Source organism: Rutidosis leptorrhynchoides, chromosome 4 (assembly GCF_046630445.1).
Source record: "Rutidosis leptorrhynchoides isolate AG116_Rl617_1_P2 chromosome 4, CSIRO_AGI_Rlap_v1, whole genome shotgun sequence".
In the NCBI taxonomy this organism is placed as follows: Eukaryota; Viridiplantae; Streptophyta; class Magnoliopsida; order Asterales; family Asteraceae; genus Rutidosis; species Rutidosis leptorrhynchoides.
This window is the reverse complement of record NC_092336.1, coordinates 72,130,061-72,142,913: the sequence shown is the minus strand read 5'-3', so window position 1 is coordinate 72,142,913 and position 12,853 is coordinate 72,130,061. Positions and strand designations below refer to the sequence as shown.

At 35.2% G+C, this 12,853-nt stretch overlaps 2 protein-coding genes across 2 annotated transcripts; both read left to right on the top strand.

Moving 5' to 3' along the window:
- The first annotated feature begins 1,715 nt into the window (after positions 1-1,715).
- Positions 1,716-8,861, top strand: LOC139844427 (3beta-hydroxysteroid-dehydrogenase/decarboxylase-like). Its single transcript, XM_071834653.1, has 12 exons — positions 1,716-1,945; positions 2,755-2,844; positions 2,941-3,074; positions 3,421-3,591; positions 4,358-4,474; positions 4,565-4,644; positions 5,271-5,469; positions 5,737-5,854; positions 6,816-7,011; positions 7,150-7,285; positions 8,442-8,508; positions 8,585-8,861. The coding sequence occupies exons 1-12, from the start codon at positions 1,723-1,725 to the stop codon at positions 8,734-8,736; spliced, it is 1,683 nt and encodes a 560-aa protein (XP_071690754.1). The 5' UTR covers positions 1,716-1,722; the 3' UTR covers positions 8,737-8,861.
- Positions 8,862-9,804: 943 nt separating this feature from the next.
- Positions 9,805-11,767, top strand: LOC139844551 (uncharacterized). Its single transcript, XM_071834773.1, has 2 exons — positions 9,805-10,144; positions 11,126-11,767. The coding sequence occupies exons 1-2, from the start codon at positions 10,014-10,016 to the stop codon at positions 11,565-11,567; spliced, it is 573 nt and encodes a 190-aa protein (XP_071690874.1). The 5' UTR covers positions 9,805-10,013; the 3' UTR covers positions 11,568-11,767.
- The last annotated feature ends 1,086 nt before the right edge of the window (positions 11,768-12,853 follow it).

The following is a 12,853-nucleotide window of genomic DNA, read 5'->3' as shown; positions in this document are numbered from 1 at the left end:
GAAATGAAAGATCTTGAAAAAACTAAGTATTGCCTTGGTTTGCAAATTGAGCATATGCCTAATGGTTTACTTGTACATCAAACCACTTATACCGAAAAGGTTTTAAAACGTTTCAATATGGACAAGGCAAAACCATTAAGTACTCCTATAGTTGTTAGATCACTCAATGTTGACACTGATCCATTTCGTCCCCGTGAAGAACATGAAGATGTTCTTGGTTCAGAAGTTCCATATCTTAGTGCAATTGGAGCTCTTATGTATCTTACAAATTGTACAAGACCTGACATTTATTTTGCAGTTAATTTGTTAGCAAGATTCAGCTCAGCTCCTACCAAAAGACACTGGAATGGGATCAAACACATATTTCGATACCTTCGAGGAACTACTGATTTATGATTATTTTATTCTAACAATTCAAAACAAAATTTAGTTGGTTATGCAGATGCAGGTTATTTATCTGATCCACATAATGCTAAATCTCAAACTGGATATGTATTCCTAAATGGAGGTACCGCAATTTCATGGCGTTCTCAAAAACAAACACTTGTTGCAACATCATCAAATCATGCTGAAGTGATTGCATTACATGAAGCTACTCGAGAATGTGTTTGGTTGAGATCAATGACACAACTCATCATTGATTCTTGTGGGCTATATCGCGATAAAAGTCCAATAACTATCTATGAAGACAATGCAGCTTGCATAACACAGATGAAAGAAGGGTATATCAAAAGTGATCGAACAAAGCATATACCTCCCAGATTCTTTTCATATACTCAAAATCTTATTAAGGACAACCAGATTGAAACGAGATATGTTCAATCCAGCAACAACTCTGCTGATCTTTTCACCAAAGCACTTCCAACTGCTATTTTCAGAAAACACGTTCACAATATTGGCATGAGGCATGTTCAAAAGATGTAACAACTGAGGCAATGTCTATTTGAGGGGGAGTCAATTATATGCTGCACTCTTTTTTCCTTAGCTAAAGTTTTTATCCCACTGGATTTTTCTTTGGCCAATGTTTTTAACGAGGCAGTAATTTATAGTCGATATCCGATCTAATAAAATTGTCATTTAAGGGGGAGAGATGTGATGCAGTTAATGTGAATGACAATAATGTCTATAAGTACTGTGTCAACTACTTCATTTATTGTAGTCAAAATATGTACAGTAAATTATGTATTATAAATGACCCATCAAATGTAATCATAAGGATATACTTGAATAAAAAATATCCCTCATATCTTTCTTATCTAATACTCCATATAGTAATCTAATATCAAGAATCAAGTAATAAAGGTAGTTATATACTGCTATATTATAACAATATATATATATATATATATATATATATATATATATATATATATATATATATATATATTATATATATATATATAACATGGAGTAATAAATTTGATTTTTAAAATTTTTAAAGTTGCATCTCGGATGGGAGTTAGGCCACCCAAAAAACTTTTTTGACGTGCGTTTGGTTGTTTCGGCGCCAAATTTCCTTTACACGCGCCCTTCCTTCTCTTCGTCCCCCTGTTTATTGACAAAACCTAGGCAATAAAATCAAATTAAAATCAGATTAATTCTCTTTTCTTTGTAGTTAATCCCAAATTCAAATGCACGTCTAATTCTATTTCTCTCTCTAACTTCTTCTCTTTGACCTAGAGAGAGAAAGTGTAGAGAGAGAGAGAGAGAGAGAGAGAGGAAATGGCGATGGTTGACGATCAATCGAAAACTTGCGTCGTCATCGGCGGCACAAGTTTCGTCGGAAAATGTGTTGTGGCGAGGTTATTGAAACTCGGTAATTGGATCGTCCGAGTTGCCGATTCCACTCAACTCGGTCTCTCTGATCACAACCACCACCCTCTCTCTACTGACCATGCTTCTTTTTTCAATGTTGACGTGCGCAACAAAAAATCAATCATCGATGGTAATGTTTATTATCTTATAGTGTATGTCCGTATATGTATATGTGATTACTTACATTCAACGGCATCTAATCGCTATTGTTAAGTTTAACTTACTTAGAAACTATCGTACTAGCCTTTCTTATATTGACTCAATTAGTTCAGTGGTAGCCTGTTAGTGAATAAGAATACTTCGTTCCAGTTTAATATATGTGTAGATCAGTAGATATACGTTGTTATAGACATGTAAATGAAGGAATGTTATCCTCATAGAAGTATCACTGGTAAGTAATGAAAATTGTGCTTGACAGTTTATCGATCATAAGCAAACTGTCAATATATATGAAGGCATAATAGGCAGTACTCGCTTGATCTCAGCCTATGATCTTAACTCACGTATAATTGTTTAAAGTCAACATAGATATGGTCCTATACTTTTTCAAGTAGGTCTGTCTATGTCAATGCCATTTTCTGCACGTAGTCACAAAAATCTAAGTGAGAATAAGCGTCAAATGATTAGGACAGTTGTCACGCCTTGATACGTCTGAGCAAAGTCAGGGATTCTGAATTATGGCAAGGTTTTCAACACATTACTGTGATGCATTATACATTCTAGGGCTTACAGGACCTTCGAACTGCAACCTAACCTAAAAAGAAGTTAATCAGAATAACTAATTCTCTTAAGTAGCTACTATGGCAAACTTTAACAGTGTGTTAGTCATTCCATGTTTCTATTGTATACTTTAAGATGTAATGTTATCTGGAAGCTGATTAAAAGTTATCAGGCTGAGACTAAACCAGTTTAGCTTTTTCTTTCTCTTCGTTTTTGCAGCTATTGAAGGTTCTTCAGTCGTGTTTTACTTGGATGATGATGATTCCTGCAATCTCGATTTCAATTATGGTTACACAATAATTGTAAAAGGTCAATCTTATTATACCGTACTTAGATTGGCCACTAGAGTAAGATACTATGTTTTTGTCAAAGCTCTCATTTCTTATCCATCTTAATCTTATTTAGGTGTGAAAAATGTCATAAGTGCTTGTAGAGAATGCAAAGTTAGGCGGTTAATATACAACAGTACTGCTGACGTAGTGTTGGACAGTTTACAGGATGTACATAATGGAAATGAGACATTATTATATGCTACAGAAGTACGTCTTCAGATTATCCCTCTTATTTTTGAGAAAATGTATAACTTCCCTCGTTCTACATCAGTTGTTATGTATTTCTACTTTTTAAAGTTTGATAGAACTGTTGGGTTTTCCATTAAATTTTTTTAAACTGCTTGAGCACCTTATAAATGAACATGTTGAATAACGAATCAACAGTTTATTTTCTACATTGATGCTGCCTGTAGTGGAATGAGACAAACTTTATTATTTTTGAAGTTTACTAGTTTTCTGGTGTACTTTCAGTCATACTTAAAGCAGAACGGGGGAAGTTATCTTGATTATGCTATAAGCTTCTTACATGAAAAATTTCTTTGCCATGACACAGTTTAAGAATGTATATACTGAACTCAAGGCTCAAGCAGAGGCTCTTGTTTTGCTTGCTAGTGATATTGATGGCCTTCTTACGTGTGCTGTTCGCCCTAGCAACATTTTTGGACCTGGAGACAAGCATATATTGCCATCTCTTGTTGATGTTGCCAAATCTAGCTGGGCTAAGGTGTGATACTAATTCGGCTTCTAACTATTTTGTGCACATTTGTTGCTTCTTTGATCCTATGCATTTGTGTATTTTTAAAATTCTTGATGCATTGAAACTCTTAATGTTGTATATTCGTTGATTGAGATCAAATTAAAACTAAATATCAAATGAAGTACTAAAAAATGGAGAATATGACGGTCTATATGATAGAAGGGCATCAATTACTCTTGATAAATGGCTCTGATAGACTAGTTAACACCTCATTGATGTGTTGCTTAGAGTGGTAAATTTAGTTAAGTTGTTGATGTAAATCAGCTTGCTGTTCGTCTTTCTCTCTTTTTTATGAAATAATTTCTTTTGTCTCTGATGTGCATAAAGAAGAGTTGATTTGTATTGTTAGAATATGGCATCTTTCATGCCTTTAGTATCTTAGGGATATCCGGCTGTACATTAAAATCTTTAAAATTATATAAATTCTTTTATCACAGTCTATATATTAGAAGCTCTTCTGTTGCTCACTATTGTCTCTCAACTGTATTCCATCTCATGTACTTGCAACATTGACATATTATACATATCTTGTTGTAGAGGGTTAGTCAATGAAGTCCAACATTGACCTCATACTGTAGTTGCTTACTCCACTCTAATGTACTGGTTGCTTTCCAATTTTGTTGATTTCATAACGTTGGTGACTATATTATTGACCTTGCTCGCCACTTTTTGCTGTTTTAAGCAAAGTGTCACCTCGGATACTTTTTATAAGTAATAGAGTCTCTCATTCCAGTTCATTATAGGAAGTGATGGAACCATGTGTGACTACACATATGTGGAAAATGTCGCTCATGCCCTGATTTGTGCAGAAGCTGCGTTGGGCTATCGAATGGTTATTGTGTCCGGAAAGGTACATCTAGTTCTAGATTCATACTTTTGCAAGTACTTGCTTTGCACCTACACTGAGCTCAGTGATTAAAAATCATTCAATCTACTGTAGGCATGCTTCATCACTAATCTTGAACCGCTAGGCTCTTGGGAATTTTCATTGCGCATGCTGGAGGGGTTAGGTTATTACAGGTAATGAGCTTATTCGTTTTTTTTGTTGAAAAAGATTAAAAAACACCAAACTCTTCTACGAACTATATATATATAGAAAGGCAAAGTAAAGCCATTTTCGGTTGTGTAAGAGCATTCGGGATGCATTATAAAACTTGTGTTCTTTTGTTAGTAATGTGTCCCTTACATGCAATTACATATCTTGGTAGTATAGGAAGCCTATACGAACTGTTGTTGGCTTACTGCTACAATGAGGAATATTAGTTGCTTTTTGTAGCTCTAGAAATGACACCTTGAGCTATATGAGAATGTCCAATAATTAACTTTCATACATGTTTGGTTACGATAGTAAATTTACTTGGGGCTATTTTGATATCTAAGATCTTGTAAGTTAAAACAACCTTTTGTTATCAACCTGTCTTCAAACCCATGGTAACTGCAGTTTGGAGTCTAATAAAACTCTCAGATGACTAAGATACTGCAAGGGCATCTATGATATGTTCGTTCTATTCATGCAGGGATTTTTTTCCTGTTTCAATTCATATGTCATATGCTTTATGGTTAATATCTTATCGATGTAATTTGTAATGGAAATCCATGAACTCTTTACTTTGTTGCCCATGATGGACCTTTCAATGAAATTGCAGGCCTAGGGTCAAACTCCCTGCTATGGTTGTCAGGTTGATCATCTATCTCATTAAATGGATGCATTTAAAGACCAACTCCAGAAACAATAGTAACTGTGCCTCAGTTCACAATATTGTCCAATTAATGTCACGAACTACAACTTATGATTGCTCTGCAGCACAACAACATATTGAATACTCACCGGTTGTCTCAATGGACGTAAGCTTTATGATTTTAGAGTATGTTTTGAATTTCGATACCATCCTTTATATACATGCAGTGTTTCTTAATTCTATTTCCCTTGCTGAAATAAATATCGGCCTGTTGGATACAAGATTTTATGATAATGTTTCTTGTGTAAAATATGTGGTTGCTTTATAGCATAATACATATATCACTTTAGATGTAACATCTAAAATCTCATGACTCATGATGTTTGAAATGTTGTATTTATTTTCACGGTTGCCATTAATTGTTACTGTATAGGAAGGTATCACGTCAACCATCGAAGCATTCTCTCATTTAGCAAAGGACTCATCTTCTGTAATTCTTGATGAACGTTATGAACGATCGAAAGTGGAGCAACTGCTGGGCTGTGGGGAAGGTAGAAAACCTTTTCTGCACTTAACGATTTTGAGTTTTGGCTACTGCAGTACTGTTTTGCTTGTCAGGTTGTGCTAGTTGATGTTTATGCAAATTATCTTCAATACGAAGGTAGTAAAATATGCCAAATGTGTGTTTTTCTTTCTATATCCCAGAGCAAGTTTTCTTGTATGCCTGAGGCTAGAGACTACTTCCAACTTTAAATAGATGCATGTTACTTATATATTTAAGAGAAGCTGATAGGCCGCCAAGTATTTATGGGGTCTTTAAAATTGTAAATCTTTGGTGACATTTAGAAGAGTTCATATCTTCTTTGGAATAACTAGACTTGACATCTAATGCCAATAATACATTTTAGTCAAAGTCAGATTTATTTGAGGGGTAGTTGTGGAGTTCGTGATTTAAGCGTTTGACACACATTAATGTAATATGTGAATGAGGCTTTCTCTGCTCAAACATAGTCATCTATTTTAATATTTTTGGTCTAAAGACCACTTTATAGGTTCCAAACTATCACCTATATAGCGACAATGTGAGAACATTTCTCAGAGCGCAAGGTTGGTGTTATGTAGGAGTATATTTTTCCAGAATTTGGAGAGTTAACATCAATTCTGAAACTGATATAATACTAATGAACCACAAATCATACATATCTTATATCTTATATTTTGGAAAACAGAGCGTAACAGCCAAACGGAGAGGCATATGCCACAACGTCAAATGAGCTTCACATTACATCTGTATTGGATTCGCAACATTTCTCTTTCAGATAATAAAACGAATTTTGGTTCTAGATTACTATTATTTTATTTTTAAAGGAGCTTCCTGTTTTAAGCATGAAAACAATATTTGCAGCATCTTAGTTTTGTAATGCTAAATTTTGACTTGTGGCTCATGTATCAGCAGTCTCAGTTCTTGTTCATATTATTAATATCACTTTCCTTGTTTTCTTGTCGATGCAGTTGCAGACATTTTATTATGGAGAGATGAGAGAAAATCATTTGTTTACTTTTGCGGAGTGGTTTCTCTTTTCTACTGGTTTTGTCTCTGCGAAAGAACACTCGTCTCCTCTATAGCTCAACTGCTGCTGGTTGTCATAATATTTTTGTATGGATATGCTACACTGTCACATGAAAGTCCTTTATTGTCAACTGACTCGTAAGTATCGACCTAAAAAACCTGTAATCAAAGTTTGTAGTTAAGACACGTACGTTTACATTTTGTTAGTTTTGGATTAGAACCGAAATTATTATGCTACACAACTTACTAACATCCAATTATGTTCTCTTGACACAGGTTTAGCTATTTACGTTCTGAAGGATCTGAAACGGGTATGAGGAGCTGTGCAAGAATTATAGCTAAGACCTGGAATGGAATTAGTTATATTTTTAGAACATTGGCACAAGGAGAAGACTGGAGTATGTTTTTGAAGGTATTCAGTTATGCTTAATTCCTCTCCCACTATATTATGATCGTGTTTCCATGTTTCCAAGCAGTTGCTAATTTTTGTTTTAAAAAAGCTTGACTGGCATGATGGTGCATTAGTAGATTTGGGATCCCTCAACCATCTTATATTGCATTGTTATTTGTGGCAAAATAGGTGGGTCGGTTGAGTTGGGTAACGGGTGGGGTTGGATTGACTCACTAGTCACTAACACTTTTTACTCCACTCCTCAAAGTTGTTCTGTTAATTTATTGAAGTCAATGATCTGACTTTCCGAAGAACCCTTTAGTAGGTTGTATATGTAAATTACTAAATAATACACAGTGGAAAGCTTTTGACACGTTTGAGATACAACATAACCCAAGTCAACCCATTGAAATTACCACCACATTGTCCATCTATAATCGTTGATTAGTTGTAGCGTGCAAACATTTGAAAAGTTTGGTAACACTTAAGTAGCTCACATACTGTATGAAGGTTAGATCACAAGTCATAACCCAAAAACACATTAGTGGCCCTATTTGTCTTGCAAGCAATATTTGTTCTAGTTTTCCCAACGCACAAATTCACTTTTCGTCTAGGCTTAGTTTGAGCTTGTTTGCATGAATAATTAAATGGTTTTTTGTATAATATTGAACTCATAACCTAAAGAGTATAGTATTTGTTGCTACCATTGGTTTATAAGCGACCTGGTGAGCTTGAACAGTTTAAAGCCTCGTGTATTACTCTGCATGCATTGTCATAATTTAACATAAATTGAACATGGACTTGTAAATTTATGTTTGCTCAACCATTTTTAGGTTGGACTCTATTTTATCTCTAACGAGTCAACGTCTAAAAGAATAGCTTCAATAGGATACTTGGTTAAACGGGTCAAAATTCGCCGAGTGTAATTTTGATGCATAAAATCTCATAAATCTTTTTATAATCATAATCGAAAGGTAAATTGGTAATAATGTAACATGTATAGTTATAGTTATATATCAGGTAAAAACACTTGTAATTTTTTAGCTCTAGTCTTATGGGTCGAAATACCCACCTTGTCCTGTTAACAACTGCCTTTGTTTCCAGTCTAGTCATTATAATTCTTACAGTAACATCCAGCCTCTTGAAATTATTTGTTGTTTCTATTGGTGCCCTGCAGGTAGTGGTAGCGATCTATCTTTTCAAGTTGCTTCTTATCGACTCTTTTCCTATTTCACTGGCCATAGGTATATTTCTAGTTTTCACCTGTTTCACCGCTTAATTACACAGTCTTTCTCTGATGTCCGCTTAACCTTTTTGCAGCAATGTCCTTTTCGTTTATTTTGTTCTTTGTTTGTGAGCAATACGAAGAGGAAATTGAAGGATTGATAGGGATTTTAAACGAGCTCATTAGGCATTCTGTGGCATTCGTAACATCGTCATTACCAAACAAAACACTTGAACTGGACCTTTAATATCAAAAAAGATGTGAGATAGATGTAGATATTTTGTTAACTTTGTTGTATGGCAGTTAGACTTACAGCTTGTGTATATGCAAGACCTTATGAAATTTGTGTATGTGGAGTTGTGGATAGATACTTCTTGGTGGTTAACTATCATAAGCTGGGAAGATTATTAGATGATCACTTTGGTTTTTTTTTTTTTTTTTTCTTCTTCTTTTGGAAATGCAAATGATATATAAAACTCACAGCGAGAACAGTGCAAGACCAAAAACCTGCTATAAGCAGCAGGCCAGAAGCACAAAACACAGCCTGACCCATAACACGAACACAGCTAAGCTAAGCTAAACATACACAAATGGATGCAGAGAACGCATCACATAAACAAAACAAAAGACAATGCAGACCCCAAAGACCTGAGAAGCTAACTTAGATCAAGATAGATCCATAACACGAACACAGCCTGACCCATAACACGAACACAGCTAAGCTAAGCTAAACATACACAAATGGATGCAAAGAACGCATCACATAAACAGAACAAAAGACAATGCAGACCCCGAAGACCTGAGAAGCTAACTTAGATCAAGATATGTAGCCGGATTTGATAACCACACAAGCCATTCTAAACTTTGGGTTTTAGTTAGCAATCAATCAATATTTGTTTTTAAGAATACAACTTTTTTTTTTTTGTGCAACACGGCAACTCCCTTGTTTTTTATTTTCATCGTTACCCAAAGTTGAAATTAAAAATAAGTTGATGCAAATTGATTATATATGGAGAAATGAACAATCTAGATGGATACTTTTTGACTAATTATTACAGATCTTCAAAACGCAGACCTTTTAAAAACTTAATCACTGTGTGCAACAGTGTTCATTGAATTGTACTCCGTGTAAATGTGTAATGTTTTTCCATACCTTAAAAATGACTGTCTACCCTCATTATAAAAATCCAAATAAAATGAGTGTGTGTGTAGTATGTTTTTACTTGATAACATGTATAAAAATAAAAATGGTTTATCATTTTTTAAAATATAAAGTTTTTACTTATTACATACATACCCTGTTTAACATATCAAATACAGTACTCTTTTAAGAAATCGATCAAAAATGTTCCAAGAAACGAATAATGGTGAAACTGCGATTCGGATGTCATGATCGGATATTTCATACTTTCCACCAGAATTAACCTAACCCTAACCCTAGCCCTAGCCCTAGCCCTTTTTCCATAGAAGTTAAAAGGCTATACAAACCTATCAAATTATCAATAGAAGACATACATACATACAATGGTGTTATGGGAGATCACATTAGGAACGGCGTATTTTTTGGGTTTAAAGAGGACATACAAGCTTGCTCTCAAAATTCAACGCCGTATTGTTGGTCCTAAACACCCTAAGATCCGTCAATTCCTTCAAAGGTATCATCATCATCCGTTTCTCTATATCTGTTTCAATATATGTGTTGTGATTAAATTTCTATCATACTTTCAGAATCGATTGCATGACGGATAATCTAGCGTTTCATGGCTTATTTTATATCTTTTGATGAATTGATATTGCAGTAGGCTTATTAATGAAATAAATGTATGTGCTAAAATGGAATTACTGTGTTTGAGATTCAATTTGTTGCACCAAAAAAATGTATATAACAAAAAGCTAATTGCTACTTTGATTGTGTCGTTCTCTGATATGTATGCAGATAGTTGTTATCGACTGTGTGTGTGGTATTTTTTATACTAAACTTTTAGCTAATGAAATTATTAGTGGTTTCGCGTTAGTTAAACATCATAGTTTTTGATAATGCATCAGTGGAAGTTACTATGGTAGATTTGTAGAATGTTGATTTTACGACAACCTATACCAGCCCTAACCAAGGTATATAACATGAGAGGTAAATTAAGCTCGCCTAGTGGCGCCTGCTTAGATGATGGCCCAACGAACTTTTTTAAAATTATCAAGGAATTTTGTTTTAGTTTTTTAAATATTTTGTTTCCTATTACCTCTGGTGCATATTGAACCCGAAATACTTCCATATGCCCTCATTTCTACAACAAACTCGCTTGATGATTCGTATATTGCAGAATACTAAATTGTTGGTGGGGGCTGAAATTGTTTAGATGTAAATGCTTGATTATTTTCACACCAACTTATACCTGAAAACTGTAAGTTACTCGTATGTAATTTTGCTTAATAAAGCTAGAGGTTGAAACTACTTGTGAATTTGTGATGGATTTATTTTCAAGGTCTACTTTATCTTTGTTATTGCTTCTTGTATCACCATCTGCAGGATCTTTCTTTCTGTGCAATAGATTGACATTCATTATTGAACAAATTATGTTGATGAATATCATTCATTGCTTGTGATTTGGTTTATTTATGTGTTTGTTGCTGTATTATAGGAAAACGCGGTCCATATTTGATGTGGCCCTGAATGTTCATCGTAAGGTACAAGAAAGAGACATTGAAGTTGGTAGAAATCTTGGTAATTGGATCCTCAGATGGCTGGACAAATGGAAACCAGCTGCTAAAATACGTGCAGGGAACCCAACCCAACCCAAAAATCATCCCGTCAAACCCTCAAAACAGCAGTTGACCCAGTCTTCTAACCAGAAACCACAACAGAGCTGCGGACCATCTTATATGAAAAACAAGGATCAAGAATCAGGGAAGCGTCATTTTTCTTCAGGAAGTCTTGCTGCATACCCTACTATTACTATGATGACGAGACCCGCATACCCCGTTGGAACTCACTACAGACGTGTTAACACTTTTGCGTTGAAAAGTTCAAGGTTTGATGGAGTGATTAGGAATGATATAATGCAGTGGATGATGCAGAAATAGTGAGTGACAAATCAGGATTCTACTGAGTTTTAGATTTTGATTGTTTATACGATGCTTTTCAATACCTATTATTCTGTGTGGAGCTTATGGTTTTTGGAGCTTTATGTTGTATATTCGTTGTAGCTCACTTTGATTTGGAATACCTAGTTTCAGTTAAAATATCAATATCAATGTTTGGACCACTTGTCAGAGTAGGTTTGCGATTTGAAGGGTATGAAACTATAATACACCAATGTGAAAAGTGATCTGAAAAGTGTATGTTTAGAGCACTAAGCCTCACGGAAATAGTGTCGGATTTCAGTGTCTTTCAATTTAACACTGATGGCAAAAGTGGGGAAATCGTTTAATGTATAATTTTCAGTGTCTAATTCACTTTTTATAGTATTTAATATTTTTTTTATTAACATTTTTTTTTAAATAAATATTTTAAGCCTTTGTTCACCGTTAACTAGCTAACGTTGTTAACTAGCTAACGTTGAGACCAAATGTTAGAAATTTAACATTGGTTTAACACTGAGGGGATTCGACGACACTGAGTTTCCCAGTGTCGGATTGGTTTAACGCTGAAAAAGGCATCGACTTCTAGTGCTCTTAGTGTTCAGCGGAAACTACTCGGTGAGTAAAATGATAACATGGTAGGTCGCTCTTGAAGTCATTTACATCTAGTTAGACCCTTTGTACATTTACATCTAGTTACACCATTTGTTAGGCCACCCGCTATGTACGCCACCCACCTTCCGCCACCATCCGCCACCATCCGCCACCCCCTCACCACCGCTGACAGCAAATTGCCACAAGGGCCGCCAGTTGCTCCTGCAACGGGAGTAACGGGTGTTAGAGTGGGGCCCACGTCGATTTTTTGAATTTGTATTCGGCCGTTGCTATTTTTTTTTTTCTTTTTTTTTCCAACCCAATTTCTATATAAATACCCCACTACTCAAAAACATACATCACTTTCAAATTTTAACTCTCTCAAAATTCACTCTCAATTTTTATACACAAAAATGGTTTCCACAAACACTGTTACGTTTGAGATTCACGGAGGCGGGTTGTTTTTCGATGACATGGACCGCTACGACGGTGGGGGTGTCGATTATGTAGATGTGCCGGTTACGGGCCTTCTAGTTGGCGAGTTGTTCGATTACTTAAGGCGTAACGCTCATTGCGATGAGATTTCGCATTTCGCTTATTGGAATAGCGAAAAACACGTCTTCGAGTGGCTCGAGGATAACGATAAATGGGCGTGGCTACTCGGAACCGCAATAATCAAATCCGCAAATGTCGTG

What these genes read in the sequence shown, in the direction of transcription:
- LOC139844427 (XM_071834653.1), top strand. Translation starts at nt 1,723, where the DNA reads ATGGCGATGGTTGACGATCAATCGAAAACTTGCGTCGTCATCGGCGGC. An exon ending in TTACACAATAATTGTAAAAG is followed by an intron (nt 2,845 to 2,940) that starts GTCAATCTTATT and finishes AATCTTATTTAG; the next exon opens with GTGTGAAAAATGTCATAAGT. An exon ending in CCAAATCTAGCTGGGCTAAG is followed by an intron (nt 3,592 to 4,357) that starts GTGTGATACTAA and finishes CTCTCATTCCAG; the next exon opens with TTCATTATAGGAAGTGATGG.
- LOC139844551 (XM_071834773.1), top strand. Translation starts at nt 10,014, where the DNA reads ATGGTGTTATGGGAGATCACATTAGGAACGGCGTATTTTTTGGGTTTA. An exon ending in ATCCGTCAATTCCTTCAAAG is followed by an intron (nt 10,145 to 11,125) that starts GTATCATCATCA and finishes GCTGTATTATAG; the next exon opens with GAAAACGCGGTCCATATTTG.